At 43.6% G+C, this 27,357-nt stretch overlaps 3 protein-coding genes across 9 annotated transcripts in view; 1 reads left to right on the top strand and 2 right to left on the bottom strand.

Moving 5' to 3' along the window:
• The window catches only part of NUP153 (nucleoporin 153), a 44,434-nt gene extending 40,009 nt beyond the window's left edge, over window positions 1-4,425 (bottom strand). The window contains exon 1 of the mRNA XM_072329470.1: window positions 4,216-4,425. Coding sequence (XP_072185571.1) covers window positions 4,216-4,329 — 114 coding nt within the window. The 5' untranslated portion in view covers window positions 4,330-4,425. The remainder of the gene's footprint in view (window positions 1-4,215) is intronic.
• Window positions 4,426-5,716: 1,291 nt separating this feature from the next.
• On the bottom strand, window positions 5,717-19,161 carry LOC140248258 (tRNA selenocysteine 1-associated protein 1-like). 6 transcript variants are annotated; one of them, XM_072328864.1, is made up of 11 exons: window positions 18,984-19,115; window positions 17,798-17,959; window positions 15,928-16,014; window positions 14,840-14,916; window positions 14,604-14,746; window positions 13,871-14,002; window positions 12,872-12,991; window positions 10,656-10,851; window positions 10,088-10,136; window positions 9,127-9,295; window positions 5,717-6,026 (listed from the first exon to the last, which is right to left on the bottom strand). In XM_072328864.1, exons 4-10 carry the CDS (start codon window positions 14,867-14,869, stop codon window positions 9,159-9,161), a joined length of 807 nt encoding a protein of 268 aa, XP_072184965.1. In that variant the 5' UTR covers window positions 14,870-14,916; window positions 15,928-16,014; window positions 17,798-17,959; window positions 18,984-19,115; the 3' UTR covers window positions 5,717-6,026; window positions 9,127-9,158. The 6 variants fall into 6 exon arrangements, with proteins under 6 accessions (XP_072184965.1, XP_072184964.1, XP_072184969.1 ...); XM_072328863.1 differs by lacking the exon at window positions 18,984-19,115 and adding an exon at window positions 18,614-18,696; XM_072328865.1 differs by lacking the exon at window positions 18,984-19,115 and adding an exon at window positions 18,614-18,696 and having other exon boundaries at window positions 5,892-6,026; window positions 10,088-10,133.
• PAK1IP1 (PAK1 interacting protein 1) lies at window positions 18,119-26,725 on the top strand. Of its 2 annotated transcripts, none has more exons than XM_072328861.1 (10): window positions 18,119-18,399; window positions 19,513-19,675; window positions 20,617-20,737; window positions 20,834-20,908; window positions 21,684-21,736; window positions 22,216-22,361; window positions 22,456-22,553; window positions 23,927-24,026; window positions 25,317-25,443; window positions 26,182-26,725. In XM_072328861.1, the coding sequence occupies exons 1-10, from the start codon at window positions 18,130-18,132 to the stop codon at window positions 26,346-26,348; spliced, it is 1,320 nt and encodes a 439-aa protein (XP_072184962.1). In that variant the 5' UTR covers window positions 18,119-18,129; the 3' UTR covers window positions 26,349-26,725. The 2 variants fall into 2 exon arrangements, with proteins under 2 accessions (XP_072184962.1, XP_072184963.1); XM_072328862.1 differs by lacking the exon at window positions 18,119-18,399 and adding an exon at window positions 18,738-18,932.
• The last annotated feature ends 632 nt before the right edge of the window (window positions 26,726-27,357 follow it).

Below are 27,357 nucleotides of genomic sequence, written 5' to 3'. Positions count from 1 at the left end.
TTCTTTGCTCATGATGCCGCTCCAAAGCCAAGTATTAAACACCTGTTTTGCTAATACAATTTGATACTGCTGGAACAGAAACGGAACATCATTTAAGGATGACACTTCAGTTATTTCTGAAAGTTTACAAACGTTTAGCCCAATGTGCTAACCTGCTTCTAAATCAAAACCAGCAGAGACACACAAGTGTAAACACAACCACTTCAGCACACTTTGAGGTATAATCCCATTGGTAAGAATGAAACCGACAGTCATACTTGCTTAGCTCCCCATGGACATTCTTAATAGATTAAGTATTTTTACAGATTAAGATTTTCCTTCCTAAGATTTACGAGACAAGAACTAACTTACATTACTCAACAGGATATTCTAGGAACTTTTTGCATGAATTTCAAGATCTCATCCCCAAATAAACCCAGCAGTTTATAAAACTCCTGCCCACTGCCTGCAGGCAATGCACGCCACGAAAATCCCAGACATAAATCAAGTGCAAGTTTATAACTGGCCCGTATTCATCATAGAATCTAGTGATAATGTAATGATTCAGGCATTGCTGAAGACAGTTTAAGTTCCCGATCCTGTAACTACTCTGTCCTTACGTGACATCACACGTGACACTAAACTTCACCCATCCAAGCAGAGCTGCTTTACAATCGGGACACACAGAAAATGCACCTCTCATCTTTCTGGTATCATCCCAAGGACGTCAGAATCACACTGATCCCAAATATGTAGCAACTTCTGCTGGTTTCTTCAATGAAAGTGCCCAGATTGTTCTGTTTTATACCAGGGTGGCATCGCTAGAAATACACACTGGAACATACACATATGTTTGAGAAAAAGTAAAAGCCATCAGAAGTTTCAGCCTAGAAACTAGGTGGCCAGTTACCAAAAGCCCCCAGTTTGAAGCTTAGCATAAGCATACAGGTTTGTGGGCAGGTTAAAAAGACTTCTCTGGTGTAACTGATGATCTTTTTCTTGTGCTTAAATCTCCTTGTAGGAGCTTAAGAGTCCAAGAGAGTCCAAGTTCTCTGATACTTTCATTTGAAGGATTGATTAGCAAATAAATAATTACCCCAAAGGTTATTTGAGTCCCTTCTCCTATAACAACAATTTTGAATCTCTGAAGCTTGCCTATATTCTGCCCAGAACAGAATGGCACCATTCCAGGCTAATCAGTACACCTACACAAAAAAACAAAGCTAAACCTAAAATTAACAATAAGAACACAGAGATATCATATAGAAGCTGTTTAATAAGTTAATAATGTCAACGGATATCCCATTAACATACCCACGCTAGGAATTGCAGTCATCAGCCTACTTAAATGACCAGGACAACCCAGCATTTAAAGCACTTCCGGCCACATCCAGGAGATGAAACCCACATGCCAGGAACAGCAGCTCCCTTGCCGTACCATACTTAGCCCTCAGAGCAAAGACATGACTTTAGGCCAAGTGTCCACACTCTTCAGGTGGTGCTGAATGAGGATGGATGTTTCAGCACGAGTCAGCCGACCCAACAGGTCGTTTGCCAAGTATGGCATTACCAAAAGTCAACACAATCAGCATGGAACTGTCACCATTCAGCCATTAGGAAAACCCAGTCGCTGGGAGGAACTCCTAAATGTTACCTCCAGGATGCCTAACCTACAAATACAGAAGGGCCCTTTTGTCTCTGAGGATTGCCAACCAAGAAGAAGGAAGGATACAGGAAGAGCCTGTATCCCCTTTGCTTAGTAAGGCTGCTACTTTTCATTTATTTGTTTGATAACAAAGCCACTGATGGCAGTCCTGGAGGGAAAGCACCATGCTTTAAGTTCCTTCACTAATGGGACAATCAGCATCCCCATCTCCATCCCCCAGGACAGCACACAAATTGCAAGTCACTGGTGTTCTTCTCCAGACAGCATCTGCTCACCTCTCCTATTACGACTGATATTAAAAAGGCACTAGACTTTAAAACAAACAAACAAATAAAAACATAATGAAGCGTGGTTCTAAAGATTAATCATCAAGCATATGGGCAGGAAATGATAGGCTTTGGATGCTTGCTGCAGGAACATCTAATGTAAAATGAGTAACAGGTTTTGAAACCATGGACCAGAGCCTGCACACCTCCATTCTTGGAGGGCAGCATTTTCTTATATATCCTCTTTCTGGCTCAGTGAATCACGCTTTCTTTTTCTGGATAGCAGCACAGCTTCAACCAGGAGAGCTGAAGATAACACGCAGCTTGACGACTGGGATATCTGCCTGGAAAGTGGAAGATGTAGGTTGATTGCTCCAGGCAAAAAAAGGAAACTGAAGCAGGGTCTACCACATTTTGAACAAATGCTATAACTAATAGCCTTTAAAAAGCATCAGCACCTCCTCTTGCAAACGCCTTCCAAAGCTGTCACTGTATTTTGTAGAAGAGCGACTGCAGCCTATATTGGAGATGATCGGAGAATTCCCACCTGACAAAAATCCCCAGGAACAACAGTTAAATGACAACACCCAGAAAGTGGATGGCAATGAGCAAGGCATCCTGCTAATCATCCCGCTAATCATCCCCCATACAAGTGGGAAAAAATAAGGAATTGGATTTCCCAGAGATACAAGAGCTGCCAGCTATGCTGCCCAGAGTGCCCAGTGACACTCAGAGCTTGATGGGAAGAGACTGAGGGTTTTCGGGGCCGCTGTTTTGACCGTGAGCAACTCAACCAGCTCTGCTCAAGTGAATCTACTTAATGATAAAAGTTGGAAGGGGGAAGATCAGAATCAGAGGTATAACTTCAAGATAAAATTGTGCTGATTGCTTTCAAGTCCTCCCGGATTCATCACTGAGACTAATAAATCACAGAACCTCTGTGGAGAGCAAACCTTATATTGAAAACAGGAACAAATGTTCATTACTTTCAATTTCAACTTCATTTTCAGTTAGCTACCTACCTAGTGCTCATTCTTTTATGTAATAAGAGTTCACGCTACTCATACGGTTAAAAAGCTATTCACTATAATGAGCGCATCTCTCAGTTTGTCATTTACTAACCCACTACAGCCTTCCCCTCCAACAAGCTACTGCTGATCTGCCCTACACATTGGTTCTGCAGCACTCACAACCAGGGCAGAACCCACAGATATAGAATCACTGAATCACAGAATGGTCTGGGTTGAAAAGGACCACAAAGATCATCCAGTTTCAATCCCCCTGCTGTGTGCAGGGTTGCCAACCAGCAGACCAGGCTGCCCAGAGCAACATCCAGCCTGGCCTTGAATGCCTCCAGGGATGGGGCATCCACAACCTCCTTGGGCAACCTGTTCCAGTGCGTCACCACCCTCTGAGTGAAGAACTTCGTCCTAATATCTAACCTAAATCTCCCCTGTCTCAGTTTAAAACCACTCCCTCTTGTCCTGTCACTATCCACCCTTGTAAACAGCCGTTAAACATCCATCCCTCGGCACAGGTTTGTGCTGGCTAATCAAACCTGCTGAGAAATTCTTCTAGATATCAGACAATAGCAGAGCTAGAAAGCCATCTCTGCCGATGACTTTAAGCACAAGCACGAAGCTTATCAGACGCAGTATCAGCACAGGAAATACATGGCAACTTCAACACTGATTCCGTAAGAGCTTTCAGCACTCTGTCAGCGCGGCGATGCTCCACACAAAGTGCCGGCAGCCTCACGTGGACAGCGTCGCTCAGTCAATGGAGCACGCGAGACTCCGCGCTCCTCCAAAGCACAGGACGCGGATCGGGCAGCAGCACACGTGGAACGCTCCCCGACTTCCGCGCACGGCAACCGACGCCGTCGCTCGCGTTACTAATGGAACAGGCGCGAGGTCTTCCCGCACAGCCAACTCCAGGCGGGCGAGCACGTGAGGAAGGCGCCCCGAAGCCAGCAGGCAGCGGGCACCGGCAGGCTCCCCGCCCGCGCCTCGGGCCGCTCCGAGGGGCCGTCACCTCACGGCCTTTGTTACCCACCCCCTCCGCGCCCGGGCCGCACGCGGGGCGGGCGGGCGAGGGGGAGGGAAGGGCCGCTCCCCTCCCCGCGCCCTCCCGCCGGGCGGCGAGGCCTTTCCCCCGCCGCTTCGCTCTCCTACCGGTCCCGCCGCCGGCACCGAGGGGAACAAAAGGGGCCGCCCGCCCCTCACCCGCCCCCCGCTCTCCGCCTCGCACGTGGGGACCGAGAGAGGGGCGGCCCCCGCTCCGCCGCTCCCCGCCGCGCCTCACCTGCCTGCTCCTGCCGTACGGAGGCTTCGCGGCGCCCAGGTGGTACCGCCGGGTCCGGATCTTGCCGCCGCCGGCTCCTCCTCCTCCCGCTCCTCCGCCGCCGCCCGAGGCCATGCTGGGACGCGGCCCCTCGGCTGCCTCCCGCCCCGCCGGGCCGCTCCCCCGCTCTGCGCTGTCACCGCCCGCCCCCCGCCCGCCACGCGCCGCGCGGCCTGGAAGGAGCGGGGGCCCCGCGCGGCCTGCCCCTCCCCTCCGCCCCGCTCGGCAAAGCTCCGCTCCGCCGGCCTTCCTCCGCGCGCGCGCGCGCACCGCCTCTCCTCAGCCGTGCGCGCGCCCCCCTCGAGCCCCGCCGCCGCGCGACCTTCGCCCGCTCCCGCCTCGCGCGCTCGGCGCCGGCCGGCCCCGTCCTGCCCGCCCGCCCGCTCGCGGCCGAGCCGCTGCGCCCCGCCCCCACCCCCCTCCGGGCTCCGGCTCCGACCAACCACACGGCGCCTATCCCGTCATCCGGACGCGCCGTCGCGTCATCCGGTCGCGACGGACCGGCGTGCACCGCGCCGCCGGGCGGAGGGGGAAGGAGGCGGGGCTGCGCGGGAAACCCCGGCGCGAGCGCGGGGCACGTGGGCCGCTCGCGCGCAGAGCGGGAAGGGCGACGGAAGGGAGGGGGAGCGCGTCAGCGACAGGGCCGGGCACACCGTGCGGCCTGCAGCGCGGCGTGCTCGTCATCGCAAGGAAAAGCGCCTTTCCCTTGTGAATTGGGAAAGCACAGAACGTTCAATTGTCCCTTTGTGTTGCCGTGCTGTTGGAAGGGCAAGTCTGCGGCTCTACGGCCCGTTTAGCACGCTGGTTTGTGGAGCGGGCAGAGCAGGGATTCTTTGCTGCACAGAATTCAACACAAACGTGCCTCCTCGTGCACAGAACACACTCAAAGTTGTGCGGAATGAGACGGCGATCATAGAACATCTTCAGGTGGAAGGGACCCAGAAGGGAACCGAGCCCATCGCAGGAAGCCCTTAGATTGCTCACATCCCTCCCACCTCTCCCCAGCCAAAGTCCACACCTGAGGGAAACGCCAATCAGCGAGCAGTGAAGGAACTGCTGCAGGAGGCTCGGTCCAGAGTTTTGCACTAAATCCCTTCTTTTAGTTCCATCCTTTTTTGTTGTTGTCTTTTTAAACCTCCCTCTAGTGTTTTCCCAGCCGTCCTCCAGGATTCTGTAGCTCTCTTTTCTTCTGTACCGCCATACAAAGGACTTTTGAAACCCCTGACGAACAGAATTAGTTGCCAGCTAGTTCACACCCTGCGCTTTCAGAGCTTCCCCCCCCCACTGTCAGCACACACCTTCAGCAGGATGGCTCGCATCAACACCCTCCCTGCAGAACATGGAAGGCCTCATCTGTAGTCAAGAACACGACTATCATGCTCAATTCTAACTTAACAGCACAAGGCTTTCTCCATGGATTTTCTCTTTTCCAGCTCAGCATCAAAGGCAGCTACGCTGTTTTCTCTGTAAGTTCAAACGCTGCTTTATTTATTTTGCTTATGTTTTTCTCATTTAGAACAATTTCTAAACAGTGACAGGCCTTTAATGACACTCACGACTCAGAAATATCTGCAGATGTAGTCAGTGCCCATTAACACGTGTCACTTCAGTTAACTGTTGCTAAAAGTGAGCCAAAACAAAAAAAGGCAAATATATATGTGCATCCAGCAGAACGATAGTGATCATCACCATTTGATCAGTCTTCCCTGTGAGTTATATCTGCACGTTACTTTGAGGTAGCGCTAGAAAGAAGCGGTTGGTCCAGAGCATCCCTGCAAAAAGAAACATTCATGGCTTAAGTACCATTTACTAGTCATGCATCCTCTTAAGAACTCTTTAACCTTTCTCCACAGTTGCTATTTCCTTGCTCACTGACTTGGAGATTAGTAGTAGCCCCTCAAACCTTCCTGATCAGAGAAGAGATAGGAAACAAAACACTACTATTCCTGAAGAAACTAGCCGGTTTTGTCTAAAGGTACCCCCTACTGCAGCTGGATCCAATGCAAAGAGTTTATGAAACCGTTACTGGATATTCCTGTAGGAAACCTCAAACAAAAATGAACACCAGTTCGGCTGGGTGGAACAAAACAGAACTAGAAGCAAGCTATAGTGGGGTTGAAAAAGTATATCTGTATTTTTAATTTAACAAGTGCAAAGCAAATCAAGCTCCCACTGCCATCATGTCTTCACAGATCTGATAAACTGACAGCACACATGATGTGTTCAGCTACTAAAGGCTGGCAGTTGTCAAACAGCTGCGAGTTCACTTAGTAAAAAGACTCAGCAAAGCACTCCAGCAGTTCTGGTGCAATTCCATCTTCCTGCACTTACCATTCACTGGTAAAAGCACAGGAAGAAACCTGCCATTCTCTACGCCCTTACGGTAAAGAATTGCATTGCACACACTATCCCAATCCCATGTACATTAACTCCTGACAGGAAAGATGAATAGGCCAGTAAGTCTCAGGAGACAGAAAAAGAGGTCAGAAAACTGCTGTACAACAGTTGCACACCAGCTGCAACAAACACCCTCCTCCTCACCTCACTTCTGTTTGTGTTGACTGCAAGAGAATATGCTCCCAACAGTTTTCACATCTGGGGAACTAACGGCCCAAACAATTCGCACTGACTGAACTACAAAAAAAATAGTACTTTCACTACTCGATAGTCCAGAAGGAGTATTTATCTGAGAACAGTCTCTAACATAAAGCATAGAAACTGTTGGTAGGTGAAGTCTGCCACAGACTTTTCTCTGAGGTTCACATACTTTGGTTATAGGCCATGACTACATCAGACTAAGTGAAATCATGTACCTACACGGGCCCCTCATTACACAATTCACATATTATGGACCGACTTTAGCACAGTATTTCACAGTATTTGTTAGGCCAACAGATATCCCTAATATCACCTTTTTGGTGGGTAACAACAACTGTTTCCATAAAGTAAGGCAACCTAAGCATAGGGTTCAGTGATGCTATGCAAAGCTTAGTGTTATTACTCAAGCACAGAGCTGGAACCTGCTAGTAAGGATGCTAAAGTTCTTTGCTTAGCTGACCAATTTGTACTTTTAAGTTCAAGCACCACAGCTATGTACAATTGAAGTGGCAAACCTCATAAGCTTCTGAAGCTCTAACATTGCCATCCAAATTCAAGAAGCCTACACCTACTGTCTTGAGTTTCTCCTCACTCAGTCCCCTGAAACAACTCTATATATGTACACAAGCAAGTTATTTCCCTCTAGATTCTCTCCGCTTTATCTTTCACCTCTACCTCAAGTCGTGTTCCTGTTACTAAATCCCCTCAACCTAATCCTCCAAAGACTCACCAGCTCACACAGGGGAACGGCCCAACAAATTCCTGCACCTAACTCCAGTGCTGCTCTGCTTTAGAGAGAGCTAGCTGCAGTTACTGAAACTGATGCCACTACCCCTGCCTTCATATGTGTATACCTGCACTAAAAGTGGGAAGAACACATTTCTAGCAGTCCGTACTTCATAGCAAGGCTATGACAATATTACAAATTAAACAGCAAAGAAAACAGAGGGAATGTCTGGTTATCAGCTAATTCAAGAATAGCACATGGCTTATAACCACTACTTTCATTACCTGCATCATGTCATAACCAACACCATGTCATTGAAAAAAGGCCAGAAAACCTGATTCTTGCCTGCTGTCACAACAGTTAGATTTTGCTCACAATACACATAGTAGTAGGGAACTGCCTCACCTGGCATTAGCAGCTTCCACAGCTACTGCCACAGCAATTTCTGCTCTTTTTTTCCTAGAACATTCTACTGTTTCAAGCCTGACCTATTTATCATTATATACATTGTGAAGTAGCAAGTAATGCAATACACAGAGGGTTAACTAGACCCAAGACCTAGAAAATCATTGATTCCTTTCAAGATGAGTAGTTTAAAGGCACAAGATTAGTAGCTCAAAGCTACATTTTCCTCCCTTCTCTCACCTGCTTTGAATAGTCATCACTTAAGGTTTTCTAACTTCATAACTAGAACAACACCTAGTCATCAGGAATACCACAGAAATAATCAAGGACAGAGAGGAAATTAAAGCGTTGTTATTAGGATATTTGTGTTTTTGGTTGCCCCTTTTAAGTCAACGAGTTATCTCCAATGATTTCCAGGTTGAAAAGTGTACTGTATACATGTGTATACAATATTCATATTGTAAAGGTATAAAAGTGTGAGCTGAGAAGTCTAACACTAAGGAGGGTAAGCAAAAGCTGAATGCTGAGGCTGAGATTGACAGTGGGAGTCATCCCCAGTCCATAGAACTTTTGCAGCTATGGCAGCTGAAGTCTGCACTCCTGTATGCTTAAAATATCAGATTTATAAACCAGTTTTATCTGACTTAGCACATTAATAACAGTGCCAGATTCCTGCAGGAGGAAGGGAACACAAGGATTTTCATAACAAAACTCAGGAACAATCCTCCCACCTTATGCAGTTAAGCTAAACAAGTAGTCTACAAGTGAGTGCTAGGTTTTGGTATTGTCCTAACACACTCATAAAAATAAAGATGAATGAGATATGCTTACTACCCCCAATTAAATCCCATAAGCCAGAAGAGAATGTCCTACACACACGTAAGAGTGAAGTCCCTTGCTGGCAGGTTTGCAGAAACAAAATTTTATTTACACAGGCAAGTCTATCTTTAGACCTCAATTAACTCTTTACATTTCTAGAATATTTACATGATTTCATGATGCTCCAAGAATAGAGTGATGAACAACAAAAAAAAAAGGTTACAGAAACTGTCAAAAGCATAGCCAAAAAAGAAAATCCAACCTATCGTTGTGCTTTAAAACTTATGATCTAGATTAATGTAGAAGAAGTGTAGTTTTAGCACCTTGGTCATAACGGCCATGCTATATAAGACACTTAAATAGCAGAGGGGATTTCGGAAGTGACCGTATCCAGAGGTTGCCAGTGACAATTCATAAGCGAATCATAGAGTTCTTCACTTGTCTCCATAAATTGTCTGTTCATTTCATCAACATCCAAATACAATTGCGGATCTGAAAATAAAAGCCCCAATAAGTACAAGCATCAGCACTGAGGTACACACACAAATCGCAAGTGAAATGCCTAGTAAAACATTTTTGCTTAACAAAACAAATATATTCAGTAAGAATTTTATTCGCATAAAAGATGTTTGCTCTCCTAAAACTTTAAACAAACCTGACAACTGTCAATTCTCTTCCAGGGGTTTGCGTATTAGAAGGCTAGGACTCTTATTTTTATTTCAAGATAAAATCATGTTTAGGGATAACCAACAACAAAACCATCACAAAAATCATTTATTCATCCCTGCTATACTATGTATTCCATGTAATAATGGTTTGAACACTCGTGTTGCCTCCATATGAGGAGCTGTCTGCAAAAGTTCCTGAGACAAAGAGTTACATTTGGTACCAAATGTTTAAGTGCAAGCTGAATCCTCCCTTTAGAACCTGTAATGTAAAGCTTTTACCTCATGGCATAGAAAACAAAGTTCTTGCGTATGATGGAGTTTACCACATAGAACCTGCTTAGTGGAATCAATACAAGGAAAATAAATCCTATATTAGACCTCTTCAAAACAGCTTGAAGGCATTGTTACAGGAACCCTACTATAGATGCCTCATTTTATTTCATATAGCGCACCCATATATAGCTTTAAAACCCCTAAGTGATCTCAGATGAGCCACACAGAGGGCTGACTCTTGTATCAGCTGAATTTCCAAGATGATCTTACAGCTCATCCAGCCTTGTATTGTTTAAGGACACCAATAAGGCTAAACACAAGACAATGACAGAATCATCATTACCTTCAGTAAGTAGGTCATCACTGATTTCAGCCATAGCTGGAGATTCCTGCTATTAAACACAAAGTTTAATCATAATCAATTTCAGAAAGCTTTATAAATTCACAATAATGTTGTTACCCTGAGACATTCTCTCTTTCCACAGACATACAAAGTGCCATTTGGCCTTGCAGTTACTTTTAAAAGAGAGCCGGTATTACAGCGCAGGTTGGAAGGGACTTCTGCAGGTCATAATTGACAAACTGACCAAGACCATTTACAACAGCTATTTCATTTGCTCTAAGCAAAGCACATTGGGGGAAAGAAAAAGGGGGACAAAAGCATGCATAATTATGTTGTCAAAACTGTTATTTGATATACATAAACAAATAATGTATAAACTACTAATTCTATGTATAAACTATAAGCACTATAAGCATAGATACCTCTGAATGTAGTCTGATATCCTAATCTCCATGCTAAGCAAAAAGCATAATTTCAGTTTTAGAACGTATTTGCTCCAATTCACACAACTTGTACAGCTATCCACAGGTTTCTTTTTAATTTAAGGCAAGTGCGTAGTATGTTTTACCTCAAAAACAGCTGGTGCCATAACAGCATCTCCTAAAGAGCAGTCTCCAATAGCTTGCATGCTATCATAGGCAGCATAAGAGTTGTAGTTATACTCAGCATATGCATCGTAATTCCACTGTGAGTAGTAGTTCTGATAATCTTGGTAATAATCATTATAGTTGTATGACTGGTACCGCTGGAATTCTGCTTTCAGTCTGAAACATGAGAAGTTAAGAGTTTAAGAACCACAAACTGTAAACCCAGTTCTCCAGTTAAAACAACATGCCAGCTTATACATTTCAAAGCTTAAAAGGAAGCTTTCCTGAACAGTTGCATTTAAGTGACAGCTTAAGGCACAGCACAAGATCTTGTATTTAAACAGAAGCAGATGTCCTCACCTTCACCAATATCAAAAGCAATTGTTTTCATTGATTAAATCCAGAGCTTTGACATTGTTACCATAGAGTATTCTTAGCGTTGGCATAAGCAAGCTACTCATAAGCCTTTGTGCTCTGCAAAGATTAATTTAAGACCAAAGACATTTATCAAGCACAGCTGCTTTGAAGATGCAGTCTTAACCCTTTCATATTTTGATTCATTACTAGATCTTTCTTCCAGAAAGACGTGAATAATGTCAGAGAAGCATCTTACACTGCCTGCTAGTTTGTCATGTCTACCTCTACTTGCACAGTTTTTTAGTTCATTAAGCATTCATCAGTTGCCAAGTACAGCTGTCAGGTGAAGGCAGTCTTGCTTAACTCTGTACTTCTGACTGTCTAGTAAGATGACTAAATCAGTGGGAAACTTCCCCTTCCCTGAGATTTTCTCTGGGGCAGCTACAAGTGGCAAGAAACAAGACAAGAGTTACCTTATCTAAAACTAATGCACAGTACGTGATGTGCATTCAAGATAACCCTGCTATGTATCCCAGAAAATCCTGTTTAGACACGTTCTCACCAATTCTGTACAGGCAGATCTCCTCTTATTTAAAGTGGGGAAGCGGAAAAATCAGCTGTATACTTTTTTGTGTGTTGAATACAAACTGAAGGAGTTGAGAAACAGTCACCAAAATGAGTAAACAATGTCAGACTGTTTAATTTGATGACTGGATATTCTGACTCTGTGACAGCACGGTACTCTGCCCTTCAGAAACACACTAATGATGCATATTTTAACACCTACGTTGTATGGTTCCCTACCATAAAAGTACACTAGTCATAATATAGACATTCTATTGTCCTGCTACTTTAATAAACAATCACCATGAGACTTCTGCTTCCAACTGCATTCCCCCTAAAAGCACTACTGACATTCCTCTGAATGGCAGAAGCAAAGAAATGTGTTTTTGAGACCTTTCTTGTTTCCAAAGTAATTATGGCCAAAGCAATTTTGGATAGTGCTCTCTCAGGCAACAGCATTTCCATTCTAAAGCAAAAAGAGGCAACATCTGCAGAGTTATGCTAGGTAAACAGAAACAAAAGTGTTATTTTATGGTTTTTTACTATTTAATAGAATATAGAAGCTAACCTCACTTACATACTGAAATTCTTCTTCTGGAGGGTTTTTTTCAGTATCCTGGATCAAAGTTTACCAAATTTAGTATCAATTCCTTTCAATTTTCAGAGTTGAGCTGATGTAAGTGACTGACAGAACTGAGATGTAAAGAGTAAAATCCCGCTCAGAAAGTGCTACACTCCCCACTGCCCTAAGCTGTTGAAAAGCAAAGAACAGTACTTCGAAAACTGCTCTAGTAAAATTTCCTTTGTCTTTCTCCCTATATTCCTACATTTTCCCCCCACTGAAGAATTCCTTTCCCAGTCAGCCTACTGTAAAACTAGCAATATGCTTCTTTCCTCACACTAGAGGGTAAGGTTTAAGAACAAAAGCTCCCTAACATATGAAAATCACTTGCCCCTTCTACTTGACTCAGGCCCAAACCTGGAAAATATTTACAAATGCATTCGGCTTTGCTACTTGAGAAATAAGGATGGCTACAAGAGCAGCTAAGCCCAAGCTACACTGTGTGGTTAGACTTGAGTTGGAATCCCCCAGCAATCCTGAAACAGGCTGATAAATCCAGGGAGTCAAAACAAGCTCTATATTTTTCATTTTGTAGACTGCATCCTACAGCCAGTGTTACAGCCATTACAGCAAGGGCCACAGACTTTACAAAGGCAAAGCTACAAGAATCTGATTATTTAGAATAACTGTATCAATGCACAACTCATTGGTTACCTTTTAGAAATTCCTATGCTCAGCCGGATTCGTTTTCCCCCCAGACCTGGTGCATTCTGGCAGTCTTGCAGTGCCCTCATCTGATCACCTTGCTCACCAAATCTGACATAGGCATACCCTCTACAATTTTCAAAAGGGAGAAAACAAATTCTAGTATGCATAACAGTTACAAAACTAATTGATTCAATTTCTGTCTTCTACAAAAACAGAAGGTAGCAGCTACTATCGCTTCTATTATTTAAGCAACCTCTCTGGCATACATACATGCACGGAAGAGGCTTTCGCCAAATTAAAAACTTGGGCCAGAAGCAAAAAGCCTGTTCTTTGGTAGAAATAAGATCACATTTGCTGAGAGCCAGCAAAACAATACATTTTCATTACTATCTGCATAAGTAATCAGATTCTATATTTCTGCATATACAGAGTTGATTTATCAGTTATGAATACACTCCTACTACTGTAGAACAACAGTATTCTTTTTATCTGCCTTCTCTTAAGCTTCTTGAATTAGTCTGTTACAGGCAGCACTGTCTGAACAGCAAACTCCCTCACTCCTGCTCAACTCACTGCATGGCCAACACAGTTTCAGCTAGGCTTTACTTACTATCAATAAAACTGTATTTAAACTCCCAACCCCCTCAGATTTGCCTGGCCTCATGCTTTCCCTCCCCCACATATAATGGGAATTCTGACCTCAGTATTGCAGGTGACAGAAAGCAGCACCAATTTCAGTGCACAGCTCTCCCCTCTCCCAGCACCTGATTTTATTATTTCTTTACATGTAAATATGCACATGACAAAATTAAACATTTTCCAAGTTAACTGTTTAAACCAGAGTTTTAGAAACTCAAGGACCTGTGCTGTTAAGAAAAGCAGTGCTTAAGACTAATCTCATTCCTCTTGCCTCAGAAAAAAAGCAGAGAAGTTCTGACATGAGTTCTTATACAGCACTACAGAAGCAAACACAACCAATGGTATCACAAATTTGCACTAAATTACCTGGAATATCCCAGCAGGTCTGTTGCTATTTTGCAGTCAAGACATGAGGGATATCTCTTTAGGAAATAGTCATAGAGCTGGAAATCATCCACTTCTGGAGTAAGCTCCCCAACAAATATTGAATAATCTGGTCTTTAAGAAGATAAAGAAAACAGTTTTAAAACTCTGAGACCAAAATACTGATTCCAGTATTAAACACTTATATTACAGCTAGTTAAAACCAGACAAATTAGAGTACCGCAGTGCAAAAACACACTGAAGTGTATGGAACTGCCACCACACCACCATACAGTTCTCTAGTACTGTGTGTCTATTCTACTACTTGAACAAAGATCCATTTTCTGAGAACTTTCAGAAACTTGTTTCAAAGACACACATTCATTTGGAGGAAGGTGTGCCTGCCTATAGCAGGGGGTTGGAACTACATGATCTTAGCGGTGCCTTCCAACCCAAACCATTTTATGACTGCCCAAACAAGAGGCACAGAAATACCACGAAGAATTAACTCGTACCACAGCCACAGCTATGACTATTTTGCCACCACTCGTCACTGATAAAAGGTGAGCAACTACAAACAACACTGTTTATGAAAACATATTACCAATAGAACACTTGCATATACATATCACACCAGCCATCACATAGTTTTTCAAGTGAGTGATGACATCCTGTGGTCACCATCAACCTCAGCAGATAAAAAGAGGCAGAGCATTTCACGCTAGAAGGACTTTACCTGACTGTACTACTGGTAGTAGTAGTAGCACTAACAAACTCTATTCTTCCTGGTTTTATTTTGTTCTTTTTCTTCCGTTTCTTCTGTGGTGTTCTCCACCAGCTGTAGGCCTGGAGACATTCTCGCTTTTTCCCAAGTAAATCCTGTTGGGATAAAAAACACCTCTATAGTATTTAGCCTCATTTACATTCCTCCCTCCCACTCCCCATCACCACAGGTGATTTCCCCATATTCACCTTGCCCTTGAAAGAAGCCTGGGGTCCCATTTCTCCCTCCGCCTCCCATGAGGGAAAGCAGCCTCTGGGGAAAATGCCTGGCAAAAATAACAGAGCCAAAGGATTGTATGAACAGCCACATTCCCCTGACTTGTCAAGCTGGCTAATGGATTGACAGCTTCCTCTTGGAATTCAGAAGAAAGCAGTTAGTCCTTCGATGCTGGTCAATCCTAAATGTTAATTAGCTTCAGGACTGGACTGTGCTCCACCTGAGCTCTAAGACTCTCAAAAAAAAAAAAAAAGCCTTCAGTGGCAAAATGAGCCAAAAAAAAAAAATATATCTATATCTGTGTATACTGCTCTTGCTCAGAAAGGGATTTCAGCTGTCCCTACCTCCCCTCTCCTAGGGATTCTTCTTTGCTTGTAAGAGATGCCTCTCCTCACTAACTAACAGTAGGCCACTCTCCCAGGCCAGGAATATCAGGAGGCCCATTAATGGAATGGAAGAAGAAAGCAGACCAGGAACAGGCACCAACTTGGCTGAGGAAAAATGCTAAACCCAGATGCAAGGCCAGGAAAAAAGAGGCAGAAAAAGCACCTCAAAAAAAAAAGAAAAAAAAACGAAAAAACAAACTGTAAACCCCAAAAGGCACAGTTTAAAAAATGTGGGGTAACTACGCACACAAAAAAGGAAACAGCCGTATTAACAGGCTGCCTCCCTCTTTTAATATTCTGAAGAACAGTTTCTAAAATTAAGAATGGTGTTTTTCAGTAGCTTTACTTACGCAGCGTTTAATGTTCTTCCTCTAAAACACCTCTACATAACTTACATAGAGAGTGTTATTTGCAAGATCCTTCAGAAGAACTCATGCTCAAATAATCCAAACTGCAAAGTTTAATGTCATGCTCCCAACCTGTTTTGGTTGTTACGATCAAGCATACAGAGGACAACCACCAATTACCAAATTACCAGAGGAAATCATGGGACTAGAAGAATATCCCACTCGGAGTGAGCTAGCTATTTCAGCTTTACATTTACTGGGGATTTTGAATGTTTTGGAACCCATTTGAGACACTACAAACCTGAATTTCTCACCGAATCATCTTACCTGGCTTGCCATGGTTGAAAAAAAATCTGTCTTCTGCCTTCTTCAAGGGACACAGATGCACGAGTTGAGTTTATCGCAATCCTTCAGCTGGAAAAAAAAGCATGAAGGAGGACCAAGAATCTTAATTCTGAAATCAACTACTTTCAAAGACATTCACCCTGTCTCACGTTTTCAACATTCTTAATTCACTGCTTGGGAATTTAAGTTCTGACTTGTCATTGCTAAAGCAACGGAGATAAAAATAATATATGACTATGGGGATTACAATCAGAAGTTATCTTTAAGTTGTAGTAGTTCACAGATTTTTCTCATTTTCTCAGATTTACTCATGCCTAGAAAACATACCAAATTATAATTTACACGTTCTGAAATAATTAAAAACAAGCTGTTTTCTACAATACCTCAACGTCTGCTTCACCCCACCTCCCCCAGTCCCTTCTGAGCCAAATCAGAATTGGTATCTTCTTGTGACACAAAGTTATACAGCTGAAAAGGAGGAGCGATACTTCCTAAGTGTTGATGATTGAGAGAGTACATAAAGGAAGAATAGTAAGGGTAAAATTGATCCAATTGATCCTTCTCTGAACCTTTTCTTAGTTACATCTTGTCTTTTCTCTCTTCCCAAACACACTTCCCTAAGAATGAATTAGTAGCAAGGAGGAACCTTTTACTACTACTAAAATTCTGGATACCCTTAAGAGGTATATACCTACTCCCAATTGATAACCTTTCCTGCCCCCATCCAAGTCACCCCAGAAAACACTTTCATTTACACAATACAAGGGCTGCTCTAAACGTAATGCCTCCTGTTACGGTGGCCCACAATGTCAGACGTGGATGTTGGTAGTATGGCAGTAAAGGCTGAATCTTCCCACCAATATCCCATTAGACGTTGCTGATGTGGAACAGACTTCTGCAAAGGGGCAGTCTGACAAAATGGCATCTAACATGGAAGTGTGGGTGAAGCAAAGAGGAGGAGTTTAATTCCTCCATGCAGAAAAAAACAGCACCTACTGACATTCATCAACACTTGCTGAACATTTAAGGAGACAAAAAGGTAGAGTGAGCACAGTGGGTGTGTTTCAACAGTAGGTCAACCTCTACTGGTACAGATTTACAGGCTCTTGCTCATGGCTAGCAAAACGCACAGCTAATGTTGATGACTATGTTGAAAAGCAGTGCTATTATGCTTTCCATAGCTGTTGTAGCTTGTGGAAACAAATAGGAGGCACTACTTTCAGAGCAACTTATGTATTATCCCCTTGCACACTATTTTTCATCCACCACTACTTTTTGTTTTTACATTCAAGGTAACTCTTCACAGCAGACACTTGATGGCTGGAATTTAACTCCTATTTCCACATAAGAAATTATGTAACACTCTGTAAACTGACTGGTTGGGGTTATATTTACATAATTACAGAGTATTTGCAATGCCTTAGAGGTGTGACCATGCAGGTGAACAGTTCAGCGTGGTGCTTCTAAAACTGGGCTACGCTATCCTGATACAGGATAGTCAAGGCGTTACACAAGCTCGCTGTGCACTTCATCTCCATACCTATTTCACACCCAATAACGTTGTGAAGTACAAAGAAGCCCTTAAATACAGGTACGCACCAGTAAGGTCAGTATATAACCTCTCAGTAAACATAACTGTGCTTAGTAGGAGAAATGATCAACAGCTTATTTTTTTCCAGTTAAGGAAGTCATAGTAATAAGAACAGCCTTAGGTTCCTTAACTTCAGTTCCTTAACTTCAATCTTACTTTCATTAAAAAGGAGCCAAACTCTCAATGCCTTAAATATTGGCTATGAATTCTTGTATTCTCAAATGCAAAACGCTATATTTTATATATTTTCAGAAAACTTACCACTCTTCACCTGTGCAGATTTACCAGGCGATGCCAAATGCTACAACACACTTTTATACCAAAATAAAAGGAAAAGAAGGCAAACGATGCAACAGTTCTGCACTCAGTTACTGCAGACTCATGCAAAACTGCTCTTTCCTCAGCTGATCTTCAATGGTGTTTCTGCAAGTCAAAAAGACATTTAAAAAGCAGTTGAGAGAGCATGAACGTGACGTGGCACATACACCTTCAAGCCCAGCTACGCTTACACCGGATTTATCGTTTAGGTGGGGCAGGTTCAATCTCCAGAACTCAAGCAGTTCCTTCTCTGTGTTACACGGGGTGGGACGCACATGATCAGTCAATACTCCCGCTCCGCTGTCTCAGTAGCGCCGGGCCGGCCCACCACAGAGAGGGGGAGGGGGGTTGTTTGTGGCCGCGCCGTGCTGCCCGGGCCGCTCCGCGCGGCGAGAAGTGCGCCCCGCCCGGCCAAGGTCCTCCGCCGCAACAGCCTGGCGCCGGGGCCGCGCTGCCCGCTTACTGCCACGCCGCGCGACGATAAAAAGCTCCGGAAAACAGAAACACGACCGGATAGCACAAGGAATCGCGCCGGCCGCGTAGGGGTGGGCATCCGCGGTGCCGCTCGGTTCCCCCCGCGGCGCCCCGGGATGATGCGGCCTAACGGCCGCGGCCTCCGCGCCCCACACTCGCGGGCCCCGTCGGGGCGGCCCCGAGGCGCCGGGCTGCGGGAGGTGCCGCTTCTCCCTCCCCTACGGTGCTCGACCGCCCGCCTCCCGCCCTCCGAGCGCTGCCCTCCCGCCCCGAGCCCGCACTAACGCCTCTCGCCGTCCGCGCCGCCATCGGGAGCCGCGCACCCCGAGCTTCCGCCCCACGAGGACCCTCTCCCGGGCTGCCCCGCGCCGCGCCTGACTCCGCGGCCCCGCTCCGCCCAGCCCCACACCTTCCCCCAAGGCCGCCCCGCCGCCCCACGGAGCGCCGCCGCCCACTCGCGGCCCGGCGCGGTGCGGCCCGGCAGGCACCGCAAAGGACAGGCCGAGAGCGGGCGATAGGGCCCCGCGCGGCGACGGTGCGGATGGAGCTGGTGGCCGGCTGCTACGAGCAGATCCTCTTCGGCTTCGCCGCGCGGCCCGGAGAGGTAACGCGGCGGATGGAAGGCGGGGCGCGCGGAGACACAACCGCCACCCACCTGAGGGAGCCCCGCTGCTACTCCTCGTCGTCGCCGCTGTCGCTCGGGCCGCGGGGCCGCCTCGGGGTGGGCTTTTAAAGCTCGGCGGGGCGGCGCCCGTAAGCACGGGCTCGGCCCACGGCGAGTGGGAGCGGCGGGTGTTTGGTGGCCGCTCTGTTGCCTTCCTGCCGGCCTCCTCCGCGCGGCGCGGGGGGAAAACGGCTGCGGCGGGAGCTTCACGTGGTCCACGAGGGCCGGCGGCGGGCGGAAGGCGTGTGGGAGTTAGTTAGGATGGGGGAACGGGGAGTCGGCCTGCCTCGTCCTACAGCTGTAGCTGTGTCTGAAACCTGTCTGAACTTGTAACGGCACGTTAATACAGTGCTGTTCCGTTGTCCTTGTAGCTAAGTGTGATTTTTGTGCGTTTTACACGTCGATTTTGTTCAGATTTTGCTTTTTTTTGAGATCTCTTACCTTCATCGCTTCTTGGCTGATGAAGCGATGAGGATCCTTCAGTTCAGAAAGACCCCTTTGCTTTGTGTTTCCTTCGCAGCCCTGGACGGTTACCCCCGATTTTACCCACCATGCCCACACCGCTTCCCTGTCAGCAGTAGCGGTGAACAGCAGGTATGTGGTCACGGGGAGCAGAGATGAGTCGATCCAGATCTATGACATGAGGAAGAAGGTGGAGCATGGGGCGCTGCTGCAGCACAATGGTAAGGGAGCTCAATCCCAGTTGTCCCTTTTCTCCTTATAATCTAGAAGCATATGGAGCTAAACTCACCACAGTACTTGCATTCAACTTACATATGGTAAGCAGGGTGCTTCTGTTACAGCTGAACCTGGCTGGCAGCTCAGCACCGCACAGCCATTTGCTCACCATCCCCACCAGTGGGATGGAGGAGAGAATCAGGGAAAAAAAGAGCTCAAAAACTATTTGCTAAGACAGAGAAGAAAGAAACAGCAATGGCAATAATTACGTATATACAGAACCAGTGATATACAGTGCCCAGCCACTCCCTAAGCAGCAGCTGCATCCCTCCCTGTCCTGTCAGTTTCCCACAGCTTTATAGTTTGTCCATATGATGCCATATGGTATGGGATAGCCCTTTGGCTAGTTTAGGTCAGCTGTCCTGGTTCTGTTCACTGCCAGTTCCTTGTTCCCTCCCAGCCCATCACTCACAGTGCAGTATGAGAAACTGACAAACTGAAATGTCTTTGTCTCTGTGCAACGCTGCTCAGCAACAACTGAAACATCTGTGTTATCAACGTTGGTTTTCTCTTAAAGCCAGAATGCAGCATCATATTAGGCACTGTAGAGAAAATCAACTCTGTCCCAGCTGAAACCAGGACAACAGTGAATTCAGCTGTGTACCAAGAACAGGGCTTTGATGTAAGAACGCTGCATATCAGTGGTAGAACCTGTGTGTCACCTGCACCACGTTGGCCAAGTACTGCCATGTCAGAGAGCAGATCAGACACTTCATACATGTAGGACTGTAGAGGAGCTAATAGAGCACATCAACAAATATCACAGGAAGGTTTGTTCCTGCCATGTTTCAGTGGTATAGAAGCACTTATATCTGATACTATGTTCTCTGTGTGGTAATTGTTCAGTATGTACAAGATTGTTGATAGCTCTGGCTCAAATTTCTAGGCACAATAACTTGTCTGGAGTTCTATGGTACTGCGCATCTACTGAGTGGGTCTGAAGATGGACTAATTTGTATCTGGAACACAAAGAGATGGGAGTGCCTGAAATCTATTAAGGCACATAAGTGAGTTTCTTATAATCTGCGTATTCAGATGAGTTTTCATAATTATTTTCCCTGTAAATGATATAGTGGCCAACACTTTGTTTTGTTTTTTATCAGGGGGCAGGTGACATCTCTTTCTATTCATCCATCTGGGAAATTAGCTTTGTCAGTAGGAACAGATAAAACATTAAGGTGAGTCCAAACTAATGAAGAAGGGCTTAGAATCATAGTTCAGTAATTCAGTTAATTCTGCTATAAGCAACAGGTCCATGTTGTGACTAGTCTGTGTGAGAATGATGAAACATATCTTCACATGAAATCGTTTGTCTTCTTAAGCTCCAGGTACAAGCAATATTAGAAAGTCTTTTTAAAATAGTCTTTCCTATTCCTAGCTTCATCCCTGGATGCATTCAAGGCCAGGCTGGATATGGCTCTGGGCAGCCTGGTCTGTGGCCCTGCACATAGCAGGGGGTTGAAACTACATGATCATTGTGGTCCTTTGCAACCCAGGCCATCCTATGATTCTATGATTCTTCTTGCTTAATTCTAACTCTTTTTAGTCACTTGTAGATGTATGAATGCGCTTGCATTCTGGAATAAAAATTAACTACTGGAAGCTGTCAAGTTGTATTCAGTGTTAGAAAAGTAAATTTACACTTGGAGTGTATATAAGTTGCCATATATGTACAAGTATTTTAAGCTTGCTGTATTATCAAGACGAATTGCTATTTGGCTTCCTTTTGTTTTTTGCATTGCAAGCTGGTTTATAAAATAAACATCAGAAATTCAGCCTTACAGCATACAAGTAATACATTGTCATCAATTTCTCCTGCATTAAGGGAAGCACTGAAAGACAGAGAGATGATTAAAAGCCTCCTTCAGATGCATGATGTCAGCGGATAGGACTTCAGTTTCACTGTGCTGTTTTTAACCAGAATGCGCGTTATCTATTGTTGTTGCCTTTCAGAACTTGGAATCTTGTAGAAGGACGATCAGCCTTTATCAAAAACCTGAAGCAAAGTGAGTTTATCAGTCTAAACCCACTAAAAAGTGGAATTAGATGGTTGTTTGGTTTAGATGGTTGTTTGGTTTTCGGTTTGTTTAGGTTTTTTTTCAGAAAGAAAAGAAGAATGTGTTAAACAACAAGTCAGTTAATTGTTAACTCTTTTCACAACGTATCTTACACATGCTGGAAAGCACGTGTCCTTGAATAGTAGTCGTTTAGCAAAAGGAAAACAGTGGCAGTAAAAATCCTCTTTTCCCCTTGAAGTTTGATGTCAGGGTATTTAAATAAAGATGTCTTTTTCCTTCCTTTATACACCTTCTGTTAATCAGAAATGAAGATTTAAGAGCATGGATTTACTTGATATTTTTTTCTGAATTTTTCTCTGCTTCACCTAGAATGTAGTGTGTAGCCACTGATAAAGGCTTTTAGTGTCTCGCGTGCTATAGAATGCAAAAAACAGTATATGTGTGTGAGAATGTTCTTCTGTGTACAGATGCCCACATAATTAAATGGTCCCCTGATGGAAAGAAATATGTGACCGTGATAGCAAATAAGGTGGATATCTACAAACTCGATACTGCTTCAATCGTTGGCACTATCACAACAGAGAAAAGAATTTCTTCCATTAGATTTATTACAGTAAGTGCAAAAGAAAAGGCTGTGGGAAGCTGACCGCTTTGAAAAGTATGAATGTAAGTAATCACACTTGCATTTCTTTTTTTCTCATTCCAAGGATTCTGTCCTTGCCGTAGCTGGAGATGATGAAATCATAAGGTTCTACAGCTGTGACTCTCAAAAATGTCTGTGTGAATTTAAAGCTCATGAAAACAGGTATTTTATATTTGTGTACTACTTAAATATTTATGGCAGCACCGAGTACTCAGTATACAAAGTTCAATGACTTGCAGTGTTCAGCACATTTTACTACCGTTCTTGTATTCATTTAGAAAGTAAATTTACTTCATATGCTAAATTCCAAGTTTGGGACAGACTTGTTTGCTGTTGGCATAAACAGAAGTCGAATGCTATCCTTGCATGCTACTAAAACATCCGGCTTTAGAATTAGGAATATTGCAGTTCTAACCTTAACAATTTAAGTACTGTGTAAAACATTAAGGTCTTAAGTATAAGGTCAGTATAGATCATATCTAAACATATGTGTTATATTTAAGACCTACGTGTGCTGGCATGCCTCTGCGTTAATACTTTTTTCACAAGTTAGACCTTCTTCTCTTTTCCCTTCCCAAAGCTTTGTTGTATCAGAACTGATAGGCCTCTACAACTTATAACACCAAAATCTTCATGGGGCCATTGGGTTCTGTAGTGCTTCTCAGCCAGGAGATGAAAATGGCTCTACAGGGTTTCCACCGCAGAACTGGATTATACTGGACAGGCACATTTGAAATCAGACATCTTGTGATGTCCAACTCTCATAGTTGGGTCAGTCCTCATGACAGCTGCACCCTTGGCAGTTCTGAATTATCCAGTAGGTTGGTGGGGAGCTGCTCAGGGGTCAATGGTCCCTCTGGATGATGCCAGGTCACCCTGGTGTATTTGCAGTGAAAAGCTGCTGGGTGGAGAGACCAAACCAGAAAAGGTTCTGCCAAACTATTTGATTTTATATCAAATGCATGTTATATATATGTAACATTTTAATGCATATATATGAAGCATTCTTACATATATATATGTACTGTTTTTCTCAGTATATTTCACATGTTTTTGAAAGAGGGCACTGGTATTTGGCAAGTAGGCAAAGCTATCTAAAGAATATTTAGCCTTTTGAGTTTCTAATTGTTTAGGATACTTACATAAAACATACCAGTTGTATTCATTCCAGCCAATAGGACATTCTCTGTTGTTGTATACCCAGTATTTTTCCAAATGCTGATTTAAATTATTTTAATTAATCAAAACAGGAAAGCATTAGATGCTGTCTCACTGATGGAGAATTGCATGTACTTAAAGGTTCTGAAATGCTCTGAATTTAACCCTAGCTGCCTAGCAAGGACATGTATTCCTACTACAAATGACAGCACTCAAAACAAATTACCTTTCCAAGTTACTGCCTGTCATTTGTGGGTTTCTTACTGTTCAGATCGACTCCTAGACTGTTGTCCGTGCATCTTTAATAGCTGTCAGCTTACTGTTCTGAAGGGAGCTGCCATGTTACACAGTGACCAACTATAACATTTTCTTCACAGAATAAAAGATATCTGTAGTTTTGAGAGGGAAGGACAACATGTTATTGTTACTGCGTCCAGTGATGGTTACATTAAAGTGTGGAATCTGGATCTTAATAAGGTCGGTCTGTTAAACTGCTCAATGCATTTATGGTAAAACATCAATGAAAATCGTGGATTGTTTTGTTATAATAATCTTATTTTAAACCACTGGTGGAATTATATTTGTAATCTGCACGTCTCGATCCTTCTCTCTGTTATGTTCAGTACATGTTTGTATGTCTATACATATTTTATGCACCTGTACATTTGGGCATCTTTTACTTTCTCTTAACGAGTTATAAGATTGGATGATATTATGAAGCTCTCCTCTTTACATGAAATCATGCTTCTCTTTAAATGTACCTGGCAAAATTTGTGACTGTCCAAACAGTTCCGTATATTCTAATGACTGCAGTGAAGTTTTGTGGTGCTGTTGGCTGTTGCCAGCCATTTAAAAGCTCTGTTATTTAGGGGTAGTGGTTATTCATGTAAGGTGCAAAATACCTGTGCTGAAAAACGCATATCATAGAATCATAGAATTACTTGCATTACTAGAAATAGTTTCTAGAGGATCAGTGCTGCCGTTCTGCACGTGTGTTTGTGCCACATTGTCCTTGATACTTGCAGCATGGTTTGTGCTCAGCAGTTCCCAGAGCTGAGTGATAGAGATGCAGTTAAGCAATCTGAAACACACTACGTAGGGATTATTTTCAATCAGCAGCCATGTTTTTCTGAGGGACAAAAAGAACCTGGTGCAGTAACTTAATTCAAACCATTTTAACTCTACAAAGAATCCCTGGTACTCTGGATAACCTTCTGAAAATGTCCACTTTTGTTTATGGGCCTGTGTCTCATCTACCTATTCATCATGTCGGACCGCCTCTGCATGGTCAAGCCCGCTGATCTCACTTATCAAGATGTGCACTTGAAGCTGCTAGAAGTTTATAAAAAGCACTACTGAGGAGTAGTAGCAGAAACAGGGCTGTAACTGTGACCATTAACCTGCATGCAGCCTCTGGTTCTCAACACTGTAAAGACACCCTACCATTTTTAGGAGGAAGCTTTTCACTCAGAGGGTGGTGACACACTGAAACCGGTTGCCCAAGGAGGTTGTGGATGCCCCATCCCTGGAGGCATTCAAGGCCAGGCTGGATGTGGCTCTGGGCAGCCTGGTCTGCTGGTTGATGACCCTGCACATAGCAGCGGGGTTGAAACTGGATGATCATTGTGGTCCTTTTGAACCCAGGCCATTCTGTGATTCTCCAAAAATGGAGTGGGAACTGGGCCATAAAATACTTCCTCAGTTTACATAGTTTAGTAAATTTTAAAATAGAAGTGATGATTAATTAATTTTCTTTTCTTTATTCAGATTAAAAACGTGCCATCTCTATTATGTGAAGTCAGCACCAAAGCTAGGCTGACATGTCTTGCAGTGTGGCTTGACCAAGCTTCAGAAATGAAAGAAAATTGTGGAGAAGCTGCAACACCAACTGAAGGTAATAAAATTGTCTGTATGTTCAGTTGTTAATGTGACTGTGAAATGTAAGATAGCGAATGGGAGGTTTTTACTGTATGCCTTGGTAAAAGCTTTTGCAGTTTAAAGAACTCAGGATGTGATACTGGCAAGTTGCATAGATGCATTTAATAGTGTCTCAAGTGTGCATGTAATAAAGCTACAACTATGCAAACTGTGAGCAGACACACACAGGAGCTAAGTGACGATTTGGAATTGAGAGAAATAGTTCTTCTGTGTGTGGAAACTTAATTTGTGATACGTTGCATTGTAACTAGAGGACATCTTTTCACTTCTGTGATACGAAAGCTTTGTTTCTCTTCAGTGCAATAACACACACTGAGGGAAACTCTGAAGCTCTCAGGACAGATAACAAAAGAATAAACAACTTGACAGAACTGCATGTTCTTGCGTTCCTATGAACAAAATCAGATCTGATGCTGGTGCAGCTGGGCAAACTTGGGAAGTCTGGCTTAGGGGTTGGTTGGTAGCATGAGTTGTTTGGGTTTTCTTGCTGTTGTTTTCCTGTATAGTAAGTTGCTTCCATATTTGATCTTTAGATGTTTTCTTAACAGAAAGTTGCATAGCTGGCACACTCCACTGTAAATAAACCATGGTTTAAATTCCTCCTTTTTTGATGAGAGATATAAATAAGCCTGTAATATTTTAGACTACAGACTGGAAATAAATATCAGAGTGAATAATTTCTTGCTTCTTTCAGCAAATGAAAGTGCGAAGCCATCAGTAGTCAAGAAGAAGAAAGTTTGTGGGATGAATAAAAGTGGTAAATTGACAAAACAACGCAGAAAACTCATTCCAGCTAAGCGAAAATTGGAAGCTCCGCTGCAAAAGAAGAAAAAGAAGCAGAAGCAGAATAGCTCAGAATGAAGGTGAATGCTATTTCTCCTGGATAAGAAGTAACTGCTGGTGTTGCTATAGTTTTTACAAGGATGTTTTCCAAGCAGAGGACAAATACCTCTGAACTGATAGGATTTTCCAGAGTAATTATTTATTTTTTACCCAGATGAATTGGCTGATCGCTTTGAGAAGCAGTAAAAGAGATGGCAACTTTACCTGAGAGAATGAAGCTAAAATCAACTCACAGTGTGTAATACTTTTATATTTTTATATTTATGACACCATGCACTTTCTAACAGGTCCTGAAATAGCCAGCTAAAATGATAAAAATAGCTACACCTGCCTCAGTTAAACTTGTGTGTCTCAACTATATACGTATTAAAGTTCTACGCCATTTTTCATTCTTATGTTGGAGATTCTCTGTTCTGCCCACTGACAATATGATCTGCCTTTGCCACTCTCATGACTTCTACTTTAAGAAGGAACTTATTCGAATTACTTAAGATATTATCACTTTCCACTCATACATACACAAAAAAAAACTGCTTTTTGGTTCTTAACCCAGAGTTATGCATAGATTTTTATAAGCAGAATACTTGTTTTTTACTGTATGCTCAATGCATTGAATCTTTAAGTCCTTGCAGCCCTGTATAAAGTCCGGGTCCCCCTTTTTTTACAGGAGTTGCCTGACACAAATAAACACCTGAAGTGACACCATATACTTCCAACAACTTCCAAAGTTCCAGTGTGAGTGAAATATGGATAGATGGGCTTTGAGGGTTCGCATGATTGAAATCCTTTGTTCACAGTACAATATATATGTTCACATGGAAGAATTAATAGGGTTTTACATTCTTTTCTCCATCCCCATGTTTTTTCATGTCCTTGATCTGAACCGTATAAAAAGGTAATCTGACATCTGAAACAGTTGTCACTTTGATAAAATGTCAGCCATCTGTTTTGCACTTAAACAGAAAGTGAATTCTGTTTTGTTTTCCTGTACTACTGGAGCAGTCATTACTTATTCTGTTTTCCTAAG

This window comes from Excalfactoria chinensis, chromosome 2 (assembly GCF_039878825.1).
Source record: "Excalfactoria chinensis isolate bCotChi1 chromosome 2, bCotChi1.hap2, whole genome shotgun sequence".
NCBI lineage: Eukaryota > Metazoa > Chordata > Aves > Galliformes > Phasianidae > Excalfactoria > Excalfactoria chinensis.
Note: the sequence above shows the minus strand (reverse complement) of the source record. Positions and strands in the feature narration are given on the sequence as shown.

Bases quoted from the DNA above. Each gene is read 5' to 3' on its own strand.
- PAK1IP1 (XM_072328861.1), top strand. From the start codon at position 18,130: ATGATCAGTCAATACTCCCGCTCCGCTGTCTCAGTAGCGCCGGGCCGG. The intron at 21,737-22,215 runs GTGAGTTTATCA...TTCTGTGTACAG, and splicing joins TATCAAAAACCTGAAGCAAA to ATGCCCACATAATTAAATGG. The intron at 25,444-26,181 runs GTAATAAAATTG...TGCTTCTTTCAG, and splicing joins AGCTGCAACACCAACTGAAG to CAAATGAAAGTGCGAAGCCA.
- LOC140248258 (XM_072328864.1), bottom strand. From the start codon at position 14,869: ATGGGACCCCAGGCTTCTTTCAAGGGCAAG. The intron at 10,852-12,871 runs GTAACCAATGAG...CTCATGTTTCAG, and splicing joins AGCATAGGAATTTCTAAAAG to ACTGAAAGCAGAATTCCAGC. The intron at 9,296-10,087 runs GTAATGATGATT...TTTTATTTTCAG, and splicing joins TGATGACCTACTTACTGAAG to ATCCGCAATTGTATTTGGAT.